Source organism: Sinocyclocheilus anshuiensis, unplaced genomic scaffold, assembly GCF_001515605.1.
Source record: "Sinocyclocheilus anshuiensis isolate Anshui unplaced genomic scaffold, SAMN03320099.WGS_v1.1 scaffold45, whole genome shotgun sequence".
Classification (NCBI taxonomy): domain Eukaryota; kingdom Metazoa; phylum Chordata; class Actinopteri; order Cypriniformes; family Cyprinidae; genus Sinocyclocheilus; species Sinocyclocheilus anshuiensis.
The window spans coordinates 918,212-944,270 of record NW_015536467.1 but is presented as its reverse complement, the minus strand read 5'-3'; the positions used below and the strand labels follow the sequence as shown (position 1 = coordinate 944,270).

The 26,059-nt window shown below is 37.0% G+C and overlaps 2 protein-coding genes across 5 annotated transcripts in view; both read left to right on the top strand.

Annotated features, from left to right (window-relative positions):
* Window positions 1-4,838, top strand: part of LOC107692405 (ceramide synthase 2-like) — a 23,007-nt gene extending 18,169 nt beyond the window's left edge. For 3 of the 4 annotated variants that reach the window (XM_016491482.1, XM_016491593.1, XM_016491661.1), the window contains exon 11: window positions 3,391-4,838. In XM_016491482.1, coding sequence (XP_016346968.1) covers window positions 3,391-3,525 — 135 coding nt within the window. In that variant the 3' untranslated portion in view covers window positions 3,526-4,838. Of the gene's footprint in view, window positions 1-2,556; window positions 2,696-3,390 lie in introns of all 4 variants that reach the window. The other variant, XR_001634650.1, reaches the window with a different exon arrangement.
* A 5,556-nt stretch (window positions 4,839-10,394) lies between these two features.
* Window positions 10,395-26,059, top strand: part of LOC107692780 (A disintegrin and metalloproteinase with thrombospondin motifs 17-like) — a 147,808-nt gene continuing 132,143 nt past the window's right edge. Inside the window, exons 1-2 of the mRNA XM_016492003.1 lie at window positions 10,395-10,571; window positions 16,580-16,926. Coding sequence (XP_016347489.1) covers window positions 10,499-10,571; window positions 16,580-16,926 — 420 coding nt within the window. The 5' untranslated portion in view covers window positions 10,395-10,498. The remainder of the gene's footprint in view (window positions 10,572-16,579; window positions 16,927-26,059) is intronic.

Genomic DNA, 26,059 nt, shown 5'->3' with positions numbered 1-26,059 from the left:
TTTTTTTTTGCAAATTTATTGGACACATAGGCTACTGTATGTGACTTGTGTTTGTATTTGCCTGTGCATCTGTGTAAATGTTGTGATCAATCTGCTCTTCTCAAGTCTGAAACCTGAAGGCCAAAAAACAAACTGACACTAAACTGTGAATGTGCAGATCTCATGAATATTTAATGAGGAAAGCAGTGAATCAGTTTATGATTGATTGTCTGTTTCTAAACGACTCACTGTAACATTCTCTATAATTTTATACCTTTGGCACCACATTTTGTTGGAGCAGATCTTCATAACTGAGGGTTAAAAGCATCGCTAACCCCTTTTAAAATTATAAGTGTGAAACACTGCTTTACCCGAGGTTAAAAAGACATTAACCCAGGGTTAAGCATTGTGTGAAAAGCCCTGAATACATTATAAAATCATTTATAAGATGGTTACAGGCATAGTGGATCTGAATGACTCAAAAATAAGTGTAATGAAGTGCATCTCTGCAGCCCGTCGGTCATATGTTACTAACAAATACCATTAATGCTGTTACCTTATCACCCTCGGGCTAGTTATCAATCATCTCAACAGACACAACCGACACCGTATGACTTTTAACAAGTCATAAAACTCTGGCTGTTGTGCAGTCGGAAAGTTCTGGATGCACTGAACTATTTCATTTTATGAGTTTCTGACTAAAGCTGTTTAAAAGAAGCATTGTCTATTTGTTTACGCTGTCTTGTGAGCTGGCAGAGTTTCAGTTATGGCACAGTTTTCATTTATTGTCACCCTTAAATGTCCTATTGTGAGTATTATTGCATCAACACTGGCTTTACTGGTCTAGTTAACCATCCCATAATGCTGGTTATACCAGTGTGGGTTGGTACAGCACATGAACACATTTGTAATTAGGCTATACGGTGTGTGCCCTGCATCTTGAACAAAAACTGATTTGCATAAAAGGCCTAATATGTCCTGATATTAACATAATACAAGACTTATTCACCTTACAAATGGCTGTCTAAAGCAAAAATGTTACGAAATTTATCATATTTTGTGAGAAACTGTAACATGCTAGAGTAAAACAGGCGCTATCTCTGGAATCAGCGGCCTTAAATTTGTGAGAAACAAGTACTGGATTTCATTCAGCAAATATGATGCAGGTCAGTGTAATAGAGATGAACACTGCAGTTACAGTCAATATGGTTGTCACTGGTTTGTCATTTTTGTAATGTGTGACAACCACATTCTACAGCCAAATTCCCACCTGAAAAATAATTTATTTTGAATCAATGTATTGTAAATTGTATTGCTTTTGTGAACTATAAGCAACACCAAACAAGTTAGACTGTTGGCATTTGCGTTTCTTCCTTAGAGCAATTGTGGGAGGGACTCCTGAATGATAATTTATGGGATTTACTGTATTTTAATGCTGGTGTCACTCCTAAAATTTTGCAGTGTGTGCGTGGCATATGCTTATTTAAGATTACTCACTAGAGCTAAGATCTGTATATGAGATACTGTATATGGAATTGAAATATTCGTGTTTTTGAAATAAGTCTGCTCACCAAGGCTGCATTTATTTGATCAGAAATACAGTAAAAATAGTGAAATATTATTACAATCTAAAATAACTGTTTTGTATTCGAATGCATTTTAAAATGTAATTTATTCCTGTGATCAAAGCTGAATTTCCAGCATCATTACTCCAGTCTTCAGTGTCACATGATCCTTCAGAAATCATTCTAATATTCTGATTTGCTGCTCAAGAAACATTTCTTATTAGTATCAATGAATTCTCATTCAATCATATCAATGAAAACCGTTTTGCTTAATATTTTTAGGATATTTTAGGATTCTTAAAATAAAACAGCATTTATGTGAAATATGATTCTTTTTTGACATTATAAATATCTGTGTACTGTCACTTTTGATCAATTTAAAGCATACTTGTTGAATAAAAGTATTAATGTTTTCAGTATGTGAATAATATGTTTGGACAAATAATGTTATTATTGTTTAGGTCAGAGCTCCCTGTTGCAACAGCAGACTCCTGTAGGAAACACATGCCTTGATTCATGCAAAACACACTAAAACAAAGATGCATATAATAGCAGTTATAGACAAAGCCATCCTGCATGAATTATACTCTGAACTGAAACGATGACACAAGCTCGTAACAGTGACTGAGTTATCCAGGTCTGTGCCATTGTTCTGTTATTTCCAGTTACACTGGCGTTCTGATTAAAATAAGCCCTGCCAGCCTGTAGTTAGTGCTCTATTGTTTTCACTCCAGCTCAGTCTATTGAAAAAGGTGAGTCATAATTTGAGAGTGATTGCACTGGCAGCGTACATGATCTCTCGCAAATGCACAGCGGATGAGGGATGCCAGATTCAATCGCTTCTCTGCTCCACGTACCTGCAGCCTGTTGCACAAAGGGACCTAATTAGTAGTGATTTAGTTCACATCAGTCTGTTCAGATTCATTTGCTATGGATGATGGATTGTGTATCTGCATCTGGTTTCTACAAATGGCTCGTTAGGTTTATGTTTCAAAAATGTTTCTATTTTCAGATTTCAGATGCTGGGGTTTTGATTTTGGCTTTCCGAAGTACAGGAAGTTCAAAGATCGGCGTGCTTATTGTTTGATTTTTAAATGTTTGCTAAGCTAAGGACCAGTAAACCTGCTGCTTATATATGGATCATACTTTGGGTTAGTGATTTAAACAAACTTATATTAAACTTTGGCATATAAAAAAACACTCAACCATTTAGCAACCACACAGAAACAACCTGGCATAGTTTTGCATGGATAAACACCACTCAAATTCTCTTTCTTGAATTCTGTTTTAGCTGTTGTGCTGAATATAAATGATTATTATTTTTTAACTCTAAGCGACTAATTTGGTGCATGTTTTAGGCTGTTTATTTAGCTTTTATGTAAGGAAGCTGGTATCCTCTTTGGAAAAAAGGTAATCGCGACTTTTTATCTCACAATTCCAACTTTTTTCTCGCAGTTTTTTTTTCTTACACAGGAATTGTGAGATAAGTTGCTATAACTTTTTAAATTTGTTATTCTTTAGCAGGGGATAAAATAAAACAACAACAAAAACAGAAAAAAGTTTTGTTGAGTTTATATCTCACAATTTTGAGTCTGAATTGAGGTAAAGTTTTCTATAGATACGCGTATGAGAGAATGACTAAAGAATAAATTGAGGTGAAGGAACTCAGACTTTTACAAATAAAATTATGACATCTTTTTTTTTTCTTTTCTCTCTAAAGTGATGTTTTGCATGGGTAAACAATTTTTTAATCGCAGATTTGTTTTAAAAATAAAAGAGTCTATTTTAGCTATTGTGTTGACTAAATTAATTTTGAACTCTCTTCCCTAATATACTTTTTTGACAGTTAACCAAAGACGAGAGAAGCGACAATGAAGAAGACGAGGAAGGGGATGGGGAAACCAGTGTGACCGAGGACAATGACGGACATGTGAAAGCGACCAATGGCTGTGGAGCAGGAGGCGGGGCTAATCATCACTGACACCTCTTCTGTCAAACTGTGAAGGACTTTGAATTGCCCTCAGGGATGCGAGGAGCCAAAAACATACATCTGATTTATTGTCACGCAGAGAATATGCCAGAAACCTGTCAAAACAAATTGCATCTTTTAATAATGCTGAAAAAACCCCTCTTTTTTTCCACTCGGCTTCACTGGAGACGACTTGCTGTGTGTCTTGGCTGCTTCAAAACCCTTTCCCCCCTTTCAACTAAAACTTTTTTTCATTATGGCACAAGATCACATGGGTAATTATGAAAGAACATGGCGCAAAGAAAAAGAAACTCCTCGTAAGTTTTAATAGACTCCTCATTGTTTTTGAAGCTCAAAGATCACGTCACACTGGCTGCTCTCGCCGTCTGGCATCACCCATCGAGGCTTCATCTGCCATGCTGTTGAGTTTTACATCAACCTCTGCTGTCCAGCTCAGCCTCTTGTGAGAACTAATAAGATGAGATTTCAAGTTTATGTTTCCTGCAAGTGATTTTGAAGCAGAACATCTACTTTTGTATCACTTTAACCTCTTGCAGGCATTGTTTTCTTTTATTTTTACGCCGTCTCTACAATGAATACGTCCAACTTTGTTTCTTGAAAGAGTTCACACTGTAATACAAGTTTTTTTGTCAATGCAGGCCATTTTCAGAAACTTTTGATGGCTGGAGGTCACTGAGTCTCTGTACTGCTGGTTTCTAGTATGCATTTCTATGCTCAATGTTATTTCAAATCACCAGCTGTCATTGAAAATGAAGGACTTCCAGTCAGTAGTCAGTGTTTATCTATCTATCTATCTATCTATCTATCTATCTATCTTGGCCTCAATTCAAATTGAATTCAAATTCAAGAATTGTTTGTTTTAAAATGCATTCTAAATTCAGCTCTGAATGGTGCACAAGCCTTTTTCAGCTGTTGCTCCATTATGACAGAAGCCGAAATAGAATGGTTTTGATACATTGCTCGCGTCCAGTGTAGACATGGTTTTATAGGATATTACAGTATGGATGTGACTTAAAACTACCTAAGTATATCTCAAGAATGATGTTAAATTTGAGATTTTTTAATGTCTTGTTGACATTTTACGAACTTAAAATAGCTGGTTGAATATTCACATCTGTGAGCGACTGATTTGGTGAGTGTTTTAGGCTATTTAATTAGTATGAAATGAAATGTGTATGAGAGAATGATGAATGAATGAATGAAAGTCAGGCCTTTGCAAATAACATTTTATGACAAGCCATTTGTTTTGCTTGTCAGGGGTTATGCACAGACCCAGAGATCAGCAGAGATGGTTTTGAGAATTTGTGCAGTGCATTTACTGTTTTATCCACTAAAAGTGTAAAGGAATTATTGAAGGATATATTTTTTAAATGTTTAATTCTAATTTTATTGTAATAAAGATTTTGATCCAATATTTCAGTATGCCAGTTTTATAATGCTCTTCAGGGGCCAGTTGCATAAACTTAGCCACCATGTTAAGACTGTGTCTTAAGAACTAGTTTGACCAACTAGCAGTTGCCAAGGGGTAATTAGTCTTACTTTTCCAATACAAATGTGACCCTGGAGCACAAAAGCAGTCTTAAGTTGCACGGGGATATTTGTAGCAATAGCCAAAAATACATTGTATGGGTCAAAATTATCCATTTTTCTTTTATGCCAAAAATCATTAGGATATTAAGTAAAGATCATGTTCCATGAAGACATTTTGTAAATTTCCTACCGTAAATATATCAAAACTTAATTTTTGATTAGTAATATGCATTGCTAAGAACTTAATTTGGACAACTTTAAAGATGATTTTCTCAATATTTTGATTTGTTTGCACCCTCAGATTCCAGATTTTCAAATAGTTGTATCTCGACCAAATATTGTCCTATCCTAACAAACCATACATCAATGGAAAGCTTATTTATTCAGCTTTCAGATGATGTATACATCTCAATTTCAAAAGATTGACACTTAAGACTGGTTTTGTGGTCCAGGGTCACAAATAAGTCCAATCTACCTTTTCATAACTGAATAAGTCCATTCTACCTTTTCATAACTGAATTAAAAAAGTTATGACCAGTCTTGAAGAAAAAAATTAGATGACTAACTTTTTCAGACTAGTCTAAACAGTTTATGCAACCAGACCCAGATCTTTATTTAATGTTAATCTAAATAGCTAGGAATGTCATTTTTCTTCTTCTGTTACATGTTTCTACAGAACCCCAGGTTGAAAACCCAGAAATTGCTCAAATAGATATTATTGACATATTACAATATTTTAGATGTTTTATTTTAGATCACATGTGATATTTGCTTTTGTGGAAGATAATATCCAAGTTGTTGTTTTTTATGCAGTGATACTGGGTATTGATAATGGCGATCAAGCTCAAAAAGCAGTTGTTTAAATCTTTCCACTTCTGTTCTAAACCTCATTAAACCTCATTTATAAGTTTTAAGCAACATGGCAGCGAGTAAACAACAACAGAAATGCATATTTAATTTTTGGGTGAACAGTCTCTGTAAAATCAGTGTGTGTAAATGGCACTCAAGCATCTTAATGTCATAATGAAACAACAGACTGGCTCTTTAAACTCACTTGCACTGAGCAAGCTTTTTGTACTTCCTCTGTTAACTACTAGGGGGAGCAGTTGACCACACTCCTGACTTGTGCAGGAAGCACAGAACTAGTTCTACTGTACAGTGTCAAATCAAAATGAAACCTGCTAAATGGGCATCATTTTTTGGTGTCACAATACATTTTATGCTTGCTTTCATTATGGTGCATCCTGGGATGACTGTATGGATCCGGGCCTCCTGGTGTTTTCATGCAGGTAATATTTTATTGTGCTTTAACTGATGACCACCAGAACAAAGCCTCGCCTCCTAAACATGATTACCATTAGTGGTCTTTGCTGAAGTATAAGCATCACCAATACTGTAGCTCATCCTCAACTGTTTATTGACATGAAGCTAATATTGTGAGGCATGCAATTCACTTTCTAAACAAGTTTTATCATGTTTTTTGAATGGTAAAATTCACACTCTTAAACTGAAAGAAGGACAGTCATAACAGAGACACTTGATGGTGGTCTCTTATGACTTCTGCCCAGCCGTGGCTTATCTGAAAGGACAGATGGGGTAGAGCCAAAATATCAATCCAAAACATAGACCTATATAAACTGAATTAATACATTTTTTGGGGGGGATTTTCTAGACCATTTGATGTCATAAAGTGAGCAGGATATATAAAAATGTAAGGTATGGCTTCAGCAGGCATGTATTATAATCCTAAACAGGACAGACAGAGTCTGATACTTCCCCAGCTCTACAGCGCCCCTCAATTTTCCCCGTGTAAATCTGTGGTGAGAAATGGAACTGCAGAACTCTAATTTAGAGCCTTGGGGCAGATTTGAGACTGTCGCTTGTTTTCACTTTATGTTACGTAAACTTCGCTCCAGATCAAGACAATATATCAGTCAGCTTAAACTCTGTATATTAGTCTGCATCAGGTCAGCAACTAGTTGGCATGTCATGTCTTCCTATGTATAGTAGCGTATCAAATTAATAAAGTATAAATCCTTTATTGTACCCTTTATATAGTTAGGCTATGTTGTGTTTTATGTTTGTTCTGAGAATAGACATTACTTTTTTTTTCTCACTGGAATTTCTCCACAACTTGTAACAATCTTAATCAATATTCAGAGGCAATAAATACTAATTCTAAGATAGCATTCTATGTATTGTATGTGTTGTGTGTACTAAAAGACTGTCAATCAACATTTTGGCAACAACCTTTGCCAAAAGTGTACTACGTGTCTTCATTAATTAGAATATAACGCCTACAAAATGTTTATCATAAACTAGCGGTAAGACCCTCAATTTACGGTCAGGAGCTGCTACTGCTTGGGCCAGTAGGCAATCATCCAGAACACCCAAGAAACTGCTTTGCAACATCCCCAAAACACCCAGAACACCAAGGCCCCGCTATCCACAGGAAGCAGCAGTAACTCTTCTGTGGTGCTTTGGCAAAGAGGAATGAGAAATCAAAGCACTTGAAATAGGATTAAAGCCTCTGCTGACCTACTCTAATGAACTTTATCCACTCGCAAGAGCTCCGTTCTCAGGGTATGGACTGCTAATATATGAGTTTTGGTTGTTCATACCGTTGAAAGAGAATCCACAGAATTAATACAATGTAGATTCTTCTTACACCAAAAAATTGTTCAGCTCTAATATGTAATTCAGAACTCACTAGCAACCCCCCTGCAACACCCTAGCTACTGCATAGCATAACTTTTAAAATGTGTCACAGAAAACATTATGCAATGCATTTTTGTTTTATGTTTCTTATTGCATATTGACACTGGGCTTATTGTCACAAATGCAAAAGCTGAGCTCACATAGTTTTGGTCTTTTAATCACTGTATATGGGCTATTTATGGAAAATATTTGTCCTACTCTACAATAGCACTGCTTTGTGTGCTTTGACCACTAAATATCTAACATTCAAAATGACAATTTTCAGCTCAATATATTATAATAATACTTAAATCGATACTCACCCATAACGTTATCCAGGTCTGCACATGCTCTACATTAGTAATAATGCATCACATCTGTTGCTTCTAAAACTGATGAGGCACAATTACAGCAACCAGGCATTGCCAGCATACGCCACGGAGATGGTATCCTGTCATATAAGGATTCACAATAAGTCTTAGCTTATGATAAAGAACGTCAATAACACAAAGAGATGGAAAATTGCGTTTGTCAGCTCTATGTTATTTGAATTTCTTTATCTAATTGATTTTGATTATTCAGGTTCACGCTGACTGTTGTCTTTAATATATAATGGCAAATAACATTTATGTCATTATTTTGACTTGGAAGTTTTTTTTTTCATATTAATCATAAATATTTGTCCTACTCTACAATAGCACTGCTTTGTGTGCTTTGACCACTAAATATCTAACATTCAAAATGACAATTTTCAGCTCAATATATTATAATAATACTTAAATCGATACTCACCCATAACGTTATCCAGGTCTGCACATGCTCTACATTAGTAATAATGCATCACATCTGTTGCTTCTAAAACTGATGAGGCACAATTACAGCAACCAGGCATTGCCAGCATACGCCACGGAGATGGTATCCTGTCATATAAGGATTCACAATAAGTCTTAGCTTATGATAAAGAACGTCAATAACACAAAGAGATGGAAAATTGCGTTTGTCAGCTCTATGTTATTTGAATTTCTTTATCTAATTGATTTTGATTATTCAGGTTCACGCTGACTGATGTCTTTAATATATAATGGCAAATAACATTTATGTCATTATTTTGACTTGGAAGTTTTTTTTTCATATTAATCATTAATAGCATCACTTAATTTGACAAGGTGTTGCATCTCTAACAATTAATACGTTTACTATGATCTATGACTATGTAAATGCTAGAGAAGACCAGCTTTAGGTGGTTTGCTGTCAGTAGCTGATTTTTTAAATGGTTTAGCTGGTCTCCTGGTCTGGCCAAATCAGTGTTTGGCTGGTTTAGCTGGTTGGCCCAACCGACCTGCTGACTAGTACCCAAAACCCATCTAAAACCTAGACCAGCAAACCACTTTAGCTTGGTTTAAGATGTCTTTTTAGTAAGGTAGCCTACTCTCTGTGGACCCTGATGTGGGGGTGATGATGTAACCCCCGCTTCTGATCAAACGGCTGATTTGCTTTCAGTGTTGCCAACTAATTTTCAGGGGAAGTCGCTCAAGAAAGGTTGATTTGTTGCTAAAAGTTGTTAAATGGCGTTGTGACGTCATTGCGTGATGACGTCATTATGTAATCATGACGCAAATTTGTGTCACTGCATCAAATCTCAGCAAAAAAAAAAATCATATGTTAATTTATATTTGTTTGTAAAATAATAGAAATGCATAATATAATATTAAAATATAAATAACAATTTTTAAATACAACATTCAATTATTGAGTACTTACCCTACACATTTTTGAACGATTACCATTTAAGTTGATTATTATTATTAGCTTGTAAACTAGTAAAACTATACATTCTGAACAATTACAGTTTTAAGCAGTGTATTGGTAGTTAGTTAGTATGCTACAATCTAAAAGTCTGTAAAAATAGGGCACAATCTACTATGTTAATGTAGAGGAATTTTCCAAATGTATTATTTACAGGTGTTTTCCCTGCAATTTAAATTATGCATTGCATTTAATGTTTTCAGGTTACAATGGATAACGTCCTGGAAAATTACTAACTTTTCCATTTTTCTAGATATTTTTTTTACAGTGTACCAACAATCACAGGTACAAGCTACTAACAAGGTGTCATAAATGAACAATTATTCAATTATTCAGTAGTTGTTGTTGTTATTATTATTATTATTATTATTATTATTATTATTATTAAATTGAACAATTGCAAATAGCAGCTAACTTAATTCATGGGATATGTGTACTACTAGTCATCTTTGGTTTCCTCTTTTTGTGTAATTTTTATGAAAAATGTGTCCCTTTTATTGTTTAAGTCACTTATCAAAAGTTACTAAAAGTTGCCAAATAAATTTTTAAAATATCTAAATTTGTTGCTAGGTGCTTTTGGAAGAAAACGTTGCTAGGGTAGTATGAAAAGTTGCTAAATCTAGCAACAAAATTGCTAAATTGGCAATAGATCTGGGACCGCGTGCACTGTTCCAGCCCTTTTTACAGACTGACAGAATCAGTAACCAATGACGCTGCGAGGATCTATTTACTTGGATCTCATCGACCAATCTGAACGCTGATGGGGCGGGACGTCGGTGTCAGGGGGCGGAGCTTTTGCATGAAGTTGAGTTCCCCGTCTGCTGTAATTAAACTTTCTGAAACTTCGCGTCAGTTCGCTGTTGCTGCTCCGCAAGCGCACACTGCCTGCCCTCTTCACAAAGACTTGCTCTACGATATATTACTCTTAATAATGCACGGCCATGACTCTTTACTGCTTTTCTTCCCTTTTGTTCTCTTTCGCATCGGACTGAATGCAATATCAGGTAAGACTGCAGCACCTGCGATACTCCTGACAGAAATTCACCATGGTAACCAGTTTCAGGCTAATATACCAATATTGCTACAGTTATAGCTTCTAGGGAAAAAGAAAATAAATACAATGACAGAAATAATATGAAAGCTTCTACACTATTCCCGTTTTAACTTATTATTGTTTTGCAGTAGTCACGATAACGGCGGAAACTGCGGTTACCATGGTCATTTTTTCGTCTGGACCATTTACTAACGGCGTCTTTGTCCTCGACTTGGTTATATTATTTTAAACTGCATATTTTCCTTGCTGCTTACAAAATAGTTTCAGCCATGTTGTTACAATTAAGATGAAATTGTTTATTTAAGAGCCATATAGGGCTTACCAGCCAGGTTACGTTTCAAGATGTTGGCCGTGTCTCAAACCCTAGTCAGCTGCCTACCTAGACCGCTTTTGTTGGGCTTCATAGGCGGAAAGAAATGCTGTGACGTCACGTGCGCTCTCTTGGCAGAGTGCATGTTACATCACAGTGCTAAGAGGGCATGTGAGCTCATGCAACTGCATGATGGCCAAAACTGCTGTCTACTAGATAGTCATCATCTTACAAGAGTACAGAAGGCACATTCTCTGTGTAGTGAGCTTCCTAACTAGACAGTTTAGGGCGTTTTATGCATTATAAACATTCTTGACTGAGAGTGCATGCAAGCTAATGCATTTTTGATACTCAAAAATGCTGTCTAGATAGTCAGCTTACTAGGGTACAGAAGTCACATTTTATGGGTAGTTTTATGCCTACCTATACAGTTTTGGGGACATTTTATGCATTTTAGACAGTCTTCTGACCGAGAGCATGTGAGCTCATGCAACTGCATGATGCCTAAAATGCTGCCTAGATAGTCAGTGTATTAGAGTACAGAAGTCACATTCTCTTTTTAGTGGCTGCCTAACTAGAAAACATTTGGGGCTTTTTAGACATTCTCTTGGCTGAGAGGGCACATGAGCTCTTGCAGCTGTATGATGCCCAAAATGATGTCTAGATAATCAGCTTACTAGGGTACAAAAGTCACATTATCTATGTAGTAAACTGCCAAACTAGAAAATTTTTATCATCTCAGACGTTTTCTTGGCTAAGAAGCTCATGCAATGGATTATGCCTAAAAATGCTGTCTTCTAGATCATCTTACAAAAAGTCAGTCACAGAAGTCACATTCTCTGTGTACTGAGCTGCCTAACTAAACAGTTTTTTTTGGGGAATTTTAGGCACATTTAGGCATTCACTCGGCTGAGATTACATGTGAGGTCATGCAACTGTATGATGCCCAAAATGCTGTCCAAAATGCTGTCTTACTAGGGTACAAAAATCACATTCTTTGTGTAGTAAACAGCCTAACTAGACAGTTTTGGGGGGAATTTTAGGCACATTTTAGATGTTCTCCTTGCTGAGAATCCATGCAAGCTCACGCAAATGCGTGATGCCCAAAATTCTGTCTAGATAGTCAGCTTACTAGGGTACAGAAATCACATTGTCTGCTGCCCAACTAAACAGTTTTTGTGGGGTTTTTTTTGTAGTATTTTAGGCTCATCTTAGACATTCTCTTGGCTGAGAGTGAATGTGAGCTCATGGAACTGCATGATGCCCAAAAGTGCTGTCTAGTCAGCTTACTAGGGTACAGAAATCACATTCTCTGCAAAGTGAGCTGCCTAACTAGACAGACTTTTTTTTTGCATTTTTTATATCATTTGGAGATAGATATTATCTATTGCCAAAGAGTGCATGTGAGTTCATGCAACTGTATGACACCCAAAAATACTGTCTTAGTAGGCAGCCAGATAGTGTGTCCTCTGTACTCTGGTGAGCTGCTTTCCTAGACAGCATTTTTAGGCATTACGGGCACAAAAAAACTCTTTTGGCAAAGAGCGTATGTTACGTCACAGTGCTGAGAGAGCATGTGAGCTCATGCAACTGTGTGATGCCCAAAAATGCAGTCTAGGTAGGCAGCCTACTAGATTTTGAGTGTGTACTTATGTTTCTGTGCAGTCGGCTACTTACCAAGTCCACTTTCATTTTATAAACTCTTCTGTACCGTCTCGATTTCCACATCTAATGTTTTAACAAGTTTATTTCTCCTTGCGTGTAATGTGAGCTCATGCAACTGCATGATGCCTAAAATGCTGCCTAGATAGTCAGTGTATTAGAGTACAGAAGTCACATTCTCTTTTTAGTGGCTGCCTAACTAGAAAACATTTGGGGCTTTTTAGACATTCTCTTGGCTGAGAGGGCACATGAGCTCTTGCAGCTGTATGATGCCCAAAATGATGTCTAGATAATCAGCTTACTAGGGTACAAAAGTCACATTATCTATGTAGTAAACTGCCAAACTAGAAAATTTTTATCATCTCAGACGTTTTCTTGGCTAAGAAGCTCATGCAATGGATTATGCCTAAAAATGCTGTCTTCTAGATCATCTTACAAAAAGTCAGTCACAGAAGTCACATTCTCTGTGTACTGAGCTGCCTAACTAAACAGTTTTTTTTGGGGAATTTTAGGCACATTTAGGCATTCACTCGGCTGAGATTACATGTGAGGTCATGCAACTGTATGATGCCCAAAATGCTGTCCAAAATGCTGTCTTACTAGGGTACAAAAATCACATTCTTTGTGTAGTAAACAGCCTAACTAGACAGTTTTGGGGGGAATTTTAGGCACATTTTAGATGTTCTCCTTGCTGAGAATCCATGCAAGCTCACGCAAATGCGTGATGCCCAAAATTCTGTCTAGATAGTCAGCTTACTAGGGTACAGAAGTCACATTTTATGGGTAGTTTTATGCCTACCTATACAGTTTTGGGGACATTTTATGCATTTTAGACAGTCTTCTGACCGAGAGCATGTGAGCTCATGCAACTGCATGATGCCTAAAATGCTGCCTAGATAGTCAGTGTATTAGAGTACAGAAGTCACATTCTCTTTTTAGTGGCTGCCTAACTAGAAAACATTTGGGGCTTTTTAGACATTCTCTTGGCTGAGAGGGCACATGAGCTCTTGCAGCTGTATGATGCCCAAAATGATGTCTAGATAATCAGCTTACTAGGGTACAAAAGTCACATTATCTATGTAGTAAACTGCCAAACTAGAAAATTTTTATCATCTCAGACGTTTTCTTGGCTAAGAAGCTCATGCAATGGATTATGCCTAAAAATGCTGTCTTCTAGATCATCTTACAAAAAGTCAGTCACAGAAGTCACATTCTCTGTGTACTGAGCTGCCTAACTAAACAGTTTTTTTTGGGGAATTTTAGGCACATTTAGGCATTCACTCGGCTGAGATTACATGTGAGGTCATGCAACTGTATGATGCCCAAAATGCTGTCCAAAATGCTGTCTTACTAGGGTACAAAAATCACATTCTTTGTGTAGTAAACAGCCTAACTAGACAGTTTTGGGGGGAATTTTAGGCACATTTTAGATGTTCTCCTTGCTGAGAATCCATGCAAGCTCACGCAAATGCGTGATGCCCAAAATTCTGTCTAGATAGTCAGCTTACTAGGGTACAGAAGTCACATTTTATGGGTAGTTTTATGCCTACCTATACAGTTTTGGGGACATTTTATGCATTTTAGACAGTCTTCTGACCGAGAGCATGTGAGCTCATGCAACTGCATGATGCCTAAAATGCTGCCTAGATAGTCAGTGTATTAGAGTACAGAAGTCACATTCTCTTTTTAGTGGCTGCCTAACTAGAAAACATTTGGGGCTTTTTAGACATTCTCTTGGCTGAGAGGGCACATGAGCTCTTGCAGCTGTATGATGCCCAAAATGATGTCTAGATAATCAGCTTACTAGGGTACAAAAGTCACATTATCTATGTAGTAAACTGCCAAACTAGAAAATTTTTATCATCTCAGACGTTTTCTTGGCTAAGAAGCTCATGCAATGGATTATGCCTAAAAATGCTGTCTTCTAGATCATCTTACAAAAAGTCAGTCACAGAAGTCACATTCTCTGTGTACTGAGCTGCCTAACTAAACAGTTTTTTTTGGGGAATTTTAGGCACATTTAGGCATTCACTCGGCTGAGATTACATGTGAGGTCATGCAACTGTATGATGCCCAAAATGCTGTCCAAAATGCTGTCTTACTAGGGTACAAAAATCACATTCTTTGTGTAGTAAACAGCCTAACTAGACAGTTTTGGGGGGAATTTTAGGCACATTTTAGATGTTCTCCTTGCTGAGAATCCATGCAAGCTCACGCAAATGCGTGATGCCCAAAATTCTGTCTAGATAGTCAGCTTACTAGGGTACAGAAGTCACATTTTATGGGTAGTTTTATGCCTACCTATACAGTTTTGGGGACATTTTATGCATTTTAGACAGTCTTCTGACCGAGAGCATGTGAGCTCATGCAACTGCATGATGCCTAAAATGCTGCCTAGATAGTCAGTGTATTAGAGTACAGAAGTCACATTCTCTTTTTAGTGGCTGCCTAACTAGAAAACATTTGGGGCTTTTTAGACATTCTCTTGGCTGAGAGGGCACATGAGCTCTTGCAGCTGTATGATGCCCAAAATGATGTCTAGATAATCAGCTTACTAGGGTACAAAAGTCACATTATCTATGTAGTAAACTGCCAAACTAGAAAATTTTTATCATCTCAGACGTTTTCTTGGCTAAGAAGCTCATGCAATGGATTATGCCTAAAAATGCTGTCTTCTAGATCATCTTACAAAAAGTCAGTCACAGAAGTCACATTCTCTGTGTACTGAGCTGCCTAACTAAACAGTTTTTTTTGGGGAATTTTAGGCACATTTAGGCATTCACTCGGCTGAGATTACATGTGAGGTCATGCAACTGTATGATGCCCAAAATGCTGTCCAAAATGCTGTCTTACTAGGGTACAAAAATCACATTCTTTGTGTAGTAAACAGCCTAACTAGACAGTTTTGGGGGGAATTTTAGGCACATTTTAGATGTTCTCCTTGCTGAGAATCCATGCAAGCTCACGCAAATGCGTGATGCCCAAAATTCTGTCTAGATAGTCAGCTTACTAGGGTACAGAAATCACATTGTCTGCTGCCCAACTAAACAGTTTTTGTGGGGTTTTTTTTGTAGTATTTTAGGCTCATCTTAGACATTCTCTTGGCTGAGAGTGAATGTGAGCTCATGGAACTGCATGATGCCCAAAAGTGCTGTCTAGTCAGCTTACTAGGGTACAGAAATCACATTCTCTGCAAAGTGAGCTGCCTAACTAGACAGACTTTTTTTTTGCATTTTTTATATCATTTGGAGATAGATATTATCTATTGCCAAAGAGTGCATGTGAGTTCATGCAACTGTATGACACCCAAAAATACTGTCTTAGTAGGCAGCCAGATAGTGTGTCCTCTGTACTCTGGTGAGCTGCTTTCCTAGACAGCATTTTTAGGCATTACGGGCACAAAAAAACTCTTTTGGCAAAGAGCGTATGTTACGTCACAGTGCTGAGAGAGCATGTGAGCTCATGCAACTGTGTGATGCCCAAAAATGCAGTCTAGGTAGGCAGCCTACTAGATTTTGAGTGTGTACTTATGTTTCTGTGCAGTCGGCTACTTACCAAGTCCACTTTCATTTTATAACCTCTTCTGTACCGTCTCGATTTCCACATCTAATGTTTTAACAAGTTTATTTCTCCTTGCGTGTGTCCTTCTTTAACTAACTGCAGGCAGACTTGTAAACTCAACTCTGACTTATAAAACTAGGAGTTGGGCATTTTTTTCCCACAGAACTTAGAAATATCAGGGAATTTAAAAAAAATTATTTGTAGGTCTGGAAAAGTCATGGAAATGATTCAAATCTTTAAAAATCGAAATGCTTCTGGTTATGCTTAGTGCTAAAAGATTTCATTGCATGAAATGGTTTTGAGACTCTTCTCCAGTAATTCTGAATGGCTGGAAAGGTCATGGAAGCTGTTTTTTGGGAACCACGACGTGACTAACATACACTTTACACTGTTATTCTAATTACAACGTGTTGCATGTTTCCTAGCGCAATCGACCATGTACGAGACAGATGTGGTCGTTCCGCAGCAGCTGCGGCCGGACGAGGTGCACCTGCTCCAGGGAGCCTACAGGTGGAGCAGGGGTCGCAGACCACGCTCGGACCATCAGCAGGAGGACCACCTGTTTCTACGACTGCCTGCTTTCGGAAAGGAGCTTTACTTGCAGCTCCAGAGAGACGACTCTTTCCTCGCCGAGGGGTTTGTGACGGAGGAGAGGGGTGAGGAGGGCAGCTTTCAGCATGAGCCTGTTCTAAGGGTCAGACGGTGTTTCTATACCGGAGCCGTTCTCAATCACACAGACTCTTTCGCCTCATTGGACGCTTGCGGTGGACTGGTGAGTGGAGTTCAGGTTGTTGGGAGATTATCACTGCTGGGAAGACATGATTTGTATGTTCATACATGAAACCTGTCAAGAACATTTTTGGGATGTATTTCACCCCAAAATCAAAAAGAAGAATACGAAATAAGATCTTGCATAGAGAAAATAAATGTGACCCTCTCTGTGAAATCCAGGCTAAAGTCTCAAAATCTAATTATGAGATAACAAGCATCAAAGTTTGATTTCAGCCATTAATTTCACTATGATTTCAGTCTTTGACATGGTCTTAGTCAGTAATAAAGATATCAATGTTACATGTTCACAGAATGTTCTTTACCTTATGAAGGATGATTTTATATAGAAAACAGTAAATCACCAAAAAATGACTTTAGCTGGGTTTTCACAGACAGGGTCACAAATATCCTTTTATTTATTTATTTATTTATTGTGACATTCTTGTTACCATACTACAAAAAACTCACATTCTCATTATTATTATGGACATAATAACGCTTTTTATTTATTTCTTCTCTTATATTTATGTTATATATTATATTAATTACATTTTTAATTATTATGTTTTATATTAATTCTATTTATTAAGTTTAAAATTTATATTTTAAAAAGTGTGAGGTAGTAAGACTTTTTAAAAAATAAATTATTATTTTTATTCAGCTAGGACACATTAAATTGATCAAAAGTGTCAGTAAAGACATATATAATGTTACAAAATATTTTTTTTATTTCAAATTAACGTTATATTCATCATAAATCCTGAAAAAAATGGTCATGTTTCCACAAAAATATGAAGCAGCACAATTGGTTTCGATATTGATAATAATAAGAAATGCTTCTGAATGTTACAAAATATTTTTTTTATTTCAAATTAACGTTATATTCATCATAAATCCTGAAAAAAATGGTCATGGTTTCCACAAAAATTGGTTTCGATACTGATAATAATAAGAAATGCTTCTGGAGGAGCAAATCAACATATTAGAATGATTTCTGAAGGATCATGTGAACTGAAGACTGGAGGAATGATGCTGAAAATTCAGCTTTGCATCACAGAAATAAATTACATTTTACAATATATTAAATTAGAAAACGTTTATTTTAAATTGTAATAATATTGTCACAATATTACTGTTTTTACCATATTTTTTGATCAAATAAATTTAGCCTTGTTGAGCAGAAGAGACTTCTTTTAACAACCTCAAACTTTTGAATGGCAGTATATGCTGTCCTAAATAAGCACATTTATTTCTGGTTAATTGCATTTTATTATTTGCATTGTTTTTTTCTTTTCTTTTGTGACCCTTTTTTGTCAACCGAGAATCACCAATATAGGCTATTTTTTAAATTAAGTAGTTATGCTTTATGTTAGTAGTTATTTTACTTACTTTTATTTAAGCTAATTTTGATTAAACGGGTAACAGTATTTAAGGCCATGAGAACTTGCTTAAATGTCATTAAAACAATGGTGCAATGCATTTAATTTTTAATGTCTCAAAACAGACTTCATTTTCCTCATGCGAAATACAATTTCTTCTTATTTATCTTTTGATTTTGAGTTGAAATGTGACATTGACATGTGTTCGTGAGATTCACCCGAGCGCACTTTGAATGTGTGCTGGTTATTTGACTTTGTGGTTGTGAGCATTCCAGGCCCACCCACGGGAGAGAGGCTGTGTTTGTTTGAGAAAGAGTTTCCCTGACTTTGGTCCCATTACGATCATTCCATCCTTCAAACTTCCTTTGAATGGCTGTGTTAAATGCCATCAATCAAGCGGCTGAAAGACAAATGGCACTCCATTATCACAAGCTGTCAATTGCCTAATTGGTTAGAATGCAGGTTTTGTACGTCATCTGATTGGCCTTAGCCAAAGTTCGTGATCTTCGTAATGTTCTGCACAACCTTATTGATAAACTTCACTGATTGACTCTTCGGTTAATGGACAACTAGTTGACCACCCTGACTCATCGCTCTTTAGGCTGACTCTGGAAAATGAGCTCATCGTTATTGTAAATGTTCTACTCTCATGTGGTGAGGACGGTTTTGACACCTAAAGTGAGACTGACAGCGAGCAGATGTGAGGCTCTCGACGGCTGTGCAGATGAGCTGAAGATCAGCTCGGTGTTTAACGAGCCCCGTCTGACATCTGTCTGTGACCACATGGTTCTCTCTCCACGGGTCATCTATAGGCGAGGAAATACGATTTTGGATGGCGGTAACAGTGTCTTTAGTTAAGTCACCTTTATTTCCATAGCGCTTTATACAATACAGATTGTGTCAAAGCAGCTTCACTGTGATAAACAGGAAAAAAACAGAATCAATTATGGAAACTCGACTATGGAGACAATTCAGATTCTGCCGTATAGTTTTATCATTTAGCACAAGTTGGTTTTAGTGTTGGTTCAGTTCAGATCAATTTTGAAACAATTTCAATTCAGCGATAAGCAGCTTTACAAAAGACAGCAATGATGTTCATTATTCAACTCGAGTCAGTTCAGTGTTGATTCGAATCAGTTCCATAACAGTGTCGATGTTGCAAGATGTGATTCAGCTGTAAAGCAGCTCTACAGAAGACGAAACTGCCATCATCATGCTTAATTCAGTTTAAGTTGGGTTCTCATTTCTTTGGTGTCAGTGCTGTCATATTTTTAGATACTTTCTCATTATTGAGTTAATTAATATAAGTATATTTAGGGTCCTATGAAATCCATTTTATTTTTTTCTGGATTCCGTTTTTCTGTTTTCAGTTTTCTAGATTCCATTTTAATGGTTAAATAAAATTTTAGTAACTGAAAACACGTGTAATTAATTGAAATCATGAATTTTGTACAATTTATTAAATGTGACCCTGGAGCACAAAACCAGTCTTAAGTCGCTGGGGTATATTTTTAAGCAATAGCCAAAAAAAATTATATGGGTCAAAATTATCGATTTTTCTTTTATGCCAAAGATCCTAAGTAAAGATCATGTTCCATGAAGATATTTTGTAAATTTCCTAGTACCATAAATATATAAAAAGTTAATTTTTGGTTAGTAATATGCATTGCTAAGAACTTCATTTGGACAACTTTAAATGTGATTTTCTCAGTATTTTGATTTTTTTGCACCCTCCGATTCCAGATTTTGAAATGGTTGTATCTCGGCCAAATATTGTCCTATCCTAACAAACCATATATCAATGGAAAGCTTATTTATTCAGCTCTCAGATGATGTATACATCTCAATTTAAAAAAATTGACCCTTATGACTGGTTTTGTGGTCCATGGTCACAAATATTTAACACAAGTGAAATCCACTTATTTTTTCCCAGTTTTCATTTTATTTTCCCCAAATTCTGTGTTTTCTGTTTGAATTTTTCTGGATTGATTACATTTTAATAATCCAAAACCATGTCTAATCAATTGATTTCATAAAACTTTAACAATATAATAATATATTAAAATAGGGCCCAATGAAATGCTTTATTCAGAAATTCTGTGTTGTCTGTTTTAATTTTCTGCATTTATGATTTAATGCTTTTATTATCAAAAACAGTGGTAAATCAAATGAAGGAATAAAACATTAACAGTTCAGTTAATCTTTTAAACTGTAAATGAAAATGTAACAATGGAGTGAACTGAAGTGACTCCCAGTACATCTCTGAAAATGAAGTTCATGTGGAGTTTCCTCATGTAGTGAGACGGCCGATGCTGTAAACACCACAAGTGTCTCGTGTGTTTGAGTTTGCTCATTCACACAGAGACACACAGAACATTCAGTCTTTCAATACCAATCTTGCTGTGCTTTAATATTTGCAGACACTAGTTCCTTTGATTGATTGTACAGTCCTGCTTCTGATTTATTCATCCAAACTTCGCCAAATGCCATGACATTTTGCGTTATACTGTAAATTCCACACTTTATGACTGGATTACGTGATTCTGTCCACATATTTTACATCATGGAAATCATATTTATAGTTACAAGTTACCAATTTTTTATCTGAGTTTGTTGTAGTGCATTCATAGGATTGCCTTCTCTATGAAGAATGCATCTGATGCTAATGTTGATTTTGTCTAAATGTGTGAGCTCAGTAGGTTTTGGGACAGCGCCCTTCAGACCAGCGAGGAGTCTAATTCTACTAACTTCTACTTAGTAAGCTTGTTTTTAAACAATGTTGAAATTGGAGAGGACCAAAACAAGATCTTCCTGCCTGTTAATGTCATTTCAGACGGTTTTTACGGCTCGATCGTTCCTCAGAGTGTAGCCATATGTAACTGTACTTTGTTTAACCTGGTTCATGTGGGGTTTGCCTGTACATGTTGTGATGAAAGCGTGTGTTTTACAGCCTCTGTGGGCAACTTCCTGTCAGCACTCCCATGTTCTCCTCCTCCTCCTCCACCCGCCCGGGGCTCTATGCACATCTCCCTCACCTCCATCCATGTGCATTTTCCACTCTTTTCTCCTGTGAAAGCCTCCGTTGTGCAGCGTGGATGCATCGTCAATCCAGACTCTCCCGCTTGACTGATTGCTGTCGTCGGATTTGATGCTGACTTGGTCGTGTTTCAGGTCTTGGCAACAAGAGATAAATTATTCTCACATTTCACATCTTTGTGCCCTTGAAGCCACAAGGGGCGTCACAGTCAGATGGAGGGGAAGCAAGGCTAACGTACAGAATATGTGAGATCCTCAGAGGGGCTCATGATGAATGATCCTGGGTGTTCTGTCAGAGAAAACACATCAGCTTCCTCCTGGAGCACATCATTTGAGATTCTGTTTAAAATCTTGAAGGAATAGTTCACCCAAAATTATGGCGTTATTTACTGTACAGCAGCAGTTCAAAGTAATTATAAAACACCACAAAATTGCTCCATATGACTTTAGTTTTAGTCTGTTCCTCACACAGAGCTATCATGTGATTTCAGACTTGAAATATAGATTCATATGGACTATTTGTTTTCTAATTTTATAGTGCATTAAGATTATTTATTTATTCATTTATTTTTTTAGAAATGTGGCTTTGTTATCACTACAGATTTGAAAATCAGATCCATTTCAAATCTTTCGATCTAACTGTCCACACTGTCATTTTGCAAGTAAAGCCGATGAAATACGAGCTGTTTGTTCAGGTACTATAGTCAATATCTGGTATATCTACATCATATATTATAATAGTTAATTTTAATAGTTAAATTTAAATGAATATAAAAAATAGCTAAAATAGCAGTGTAATCTGTTTTTTGCTTTTGAAAAACATGACTTTCATCTTTTATTAATTATAAAATATATATTTATATAGTAAATGTAAATAAAAGAAAAGGTTATTACACCGCAGCAGCCCTTGTGTTAAGACCAAAGAATTCATAACATCTATTACTAGTCATTCAAGACTAAACCTCATGGCCCTGACAGAGACGTGGATCAAAACAGAGGACACTGCTACTCCTGCAGCACTCTCGAATAATTTCTAATTTTCCCACACTCCCCGTCTTAACTGGAAGAGGTGGAGGTACTGGTCTGCTTATCTCTAATGATTGGAAATTTATTCCTTTACCTTCTCTTGGTATTAGCAGTTCCTTTGAATCACATTCAGTCACTATTACCCTTTTAAAATCCATTTTGTAGTTGTTTATCGACCCCCAGGCTCAGCGAGCATGATTCTAAGCTCAGGGCTGCTGTAAGGGTGTGGCGCAAATCAAAAAATACTACTGACCTTAATGTATATCGATCACTCCTCTCTTCCTTCTCTGCTGATGTCTCCACTGCTAAAAGGACATAATATCATAAAAAAATTAACAATTCTTCTAACTCTCGCATGCTCTTCAAAACATTTTCCTCGCTCCTTTGTCCTCCTCCTCCCTCTCCTTCATCAACTCTAACAGCTGACTGGAGAGACCTAAAAATGGCTGTCCACCAACGTTTACCATCCAACCTGACAGAACTGGAGAGGATCTGCAAGGAGGAATGGCAGAGGATCCCCAAATCCAGGTGTGAAAAACTTGTTGCATCTTTCCCAAAAAGACTCATGGCTGTATTAGATCAAAAGGGTGCTTCTACTAAATACTGAGCAAAGGGTCTGAATACTTAGGACCATGTGATATTTCAGTTTTTTTTTTTTAATAAATCTGCAAAAATGTCAACGATTCTGTGTTTTTCTGTCAATATGGGATGCTGTGTGTACATTAATGAGGAAAAAAAATTAACTTAAATGATTTTAGCAAATGGCTGCAATATAACAAAGAGTGAAAAATTGAAGGGGGTCTGAATACTTTCCGTACCCACTGTATATATATATATATATATATGGGTTCTGCCTGGACACTCCGTTTGTCTCGTGTTTGTTTCCTGTGTCTATGTTGTCTTGTGTCAGCACATGGCTTTGTTGATGGTTTTTCTCAGCCGTGTGCTTCTCTAGCCCCTCCTCCTTGTTTCCTCTTTACCACACCCTGTTGTTAGCCATTGTTGGTCTAATTGTTCTCACCTGTTCCTCGTGTGCCTTCCTCCTTATTTATAGTTCCCCTTGCCCTCTTTTCTTTGCCGGTTCGTGGTCATTCTCACCCTCGCTGTCTTTGTCTGTGGATGTGGCTGAGTATGTGTTCCTGTCTCCCTCCCTCCCTCTCTCCCTCCCTGCCTGCCTGCCTGGTCTTGTGCCCTTGTCTTGTCTAGTCCTTTGTAGTTCCATGTTCTTGTCTTGCTCCTTGTTTTTGCTTTTTGCCTTTATTTTAGTATTTATTCAATTCTTCTAGTCCTGATCTTTTGTTTTGCTTTTGTTTGATATTCTTTAAGTTGTGTTTTTTAAATTGGTAATTTCTTATTTATTTTGTTACTTTACTTTTTATCAGTTCTTTTTGTTTTATTTATCCCCCTGCCTGCATTTGAGTAATTTGTGTTCCTGTGGAGCCTTGTCCTGTCTTGTCTCTTTGTGGTGTTAGAATTCCTGTCCTGACCTGTTCCTGCCACTGGTTCTCCCTGCCTGGTGCTTGGTCCGCTTCAGAGTCTGCGCGGTCAACAAGTATCTGAGTGGTGCCTTGCTTGGTCTTCTCCATCTACTTGGCCTTGCTGCTTCCTCTGCTGCTATTCTCCCAATTGATGTCCAAGGCAGTTCCAGTGGTCCTCCCTAGCTGTTTCTCTCTGTTAATTGTGTCCCTGCCATTGAATCACCAGCACACTTCACTACCCTCTTGTATCTCTCTGTTTTGTAATAAACCCTTGTCACTCACTCTGCGATTGGGCCCTCCTTCCAGATCTGTCACATATATATACACACACACACATACACACACAAAAATAGTGCTGGGCAGTTTTTGTTTATATAATGTGTGTGTACTGTGTATATTTATTATGTATATATTTTAATTGAGTTTACATGCCCTGTGTTATGTGCTGTTTTTTACCGCCCACCTAAATATAGCAAGAATTTTGAGTTTTTAGCTGATGTTGTCCATAAATATGATTCCTGATTTGTGGGAATTTTAACATCCATGTTTGCTGTCCATTTGATCAGTTGGCCACTGATTTTAAATGACTCCTGACATCTTTTGATTTATTTCAGTTAGTGGATCGACCCACACATCTTATTGGACACACTTTGGACCTTATTATTTCTCATGGGCTCTCTATCTCCCTTACTGAAATATCTGAGACTGCCATCTCCGATCACTTCCCCATTATTATTGAATTTTCAGTCCCACCATCAACAGCCAGCAGGTCTCCTGCTTCACCGTGATATCGTTGCGTTCTCACCTCCTCAACAGCTGAAGAGTTTACTGCTGCTTTTATGGACTCTAAACTTTGTGCCCTCTATGTATCTGTCTCTCCTGCATGCCCTGATCTTTTTACTCCACTTGTTCCGGAATCTTGGACTCTATTGCCCCTTATAAGTGCAGATCTCCTAAGGTAAGAGCAGATCCCTGGATAAATGATGCCACCCGTGCCCTTAGGCAATGTTGTAGACGGGCAGAGTGGAGATGGAAGGACAAATTACATGTGTCTCTGGAAATATTAAGGTGCTGTCTTTCTGATTATCAGAGGGCTGTGAAGGAGGCAAAGACAAAATTTTTGTCTGATATTATCACCAACAGTGGGCATTGTCCCAGGGTGATGTTTAACACAATTAATTCTGTTGTGAACCCACGCACCTGTCCTCTGATTGATGCCTCAATCTCCACTTGTGAGAGTTTTATTCACTTTTTTTATTAATAAAGTGGAGTCTGTCAGACAACTCACTAGTAAGAGCTCTGGAACTGACTTACCTGTCGCTGCAGCACATTTTGAACAGTTTGAACCGGTCTCACTATCATTCCTTAATGAAGTAGTGCAACATATGAAAATTACAAACTTTTTTAACGTTAGTTAGTGTAATGTTGCTGTTTGAGCATAAACAATATCTGCAAAGTTACGAAGCTGAAAGTTCAATGCAAACAGAGATATCATCTTTTAAAATTCTGGCAGTTTAATGCCTACAAAAACGGCTGGTAGGAACTACAATGAGTTACTTCCCGGGTTCGTGACATCACAAACCCAGATAAACCCCACCCTCAGGAAAAGGTGCATCTCTCTCTCTCTCTCTCTCTCTCTCTCTCTCTCTCATTCAGCTCAGCTCCAACAATGAACTGTTCCATGTATACACTTATTTTCACATAGCTATGAAAAGCGTTAAACATGGACGCGCGTGCAGTTGCCGTACTTTGTTAAAGCTTTAATCAGGATAAATCCGTATATTAAAAGCTAACAGAAGCAGTAGCATTTACAAATACCAGCATATCTAAAAGTATGAGACAACAACAAACAAAAAACATAGGCCTACCATTATAAGCTTAGAAAAAAACCAGCGAACCACCCTTTTAAATGTTTATATTTCAACAAATTAGAGTAGAAACATAATCATGTCATTTATATAATTTTATATACTACTCTATATGTACTTTTAATTGAGTGTTGATTATTAAATAAATGTAATTACTTGATTATTACATTAACTTTAGTTTTGGTTTCTTGCTAAATGAAAAAAAAAATCTGTTTCGGTTTTTCAGGTAAAAAAAAAAATCAGGATAAAACTGTATATTAAAAGCTAACGTAAGCAGTAGCATTTACAAATAACAGCGTATCTAAAAGTATGAGACAACAACAAACAAAAAACATAGGCCTACCATT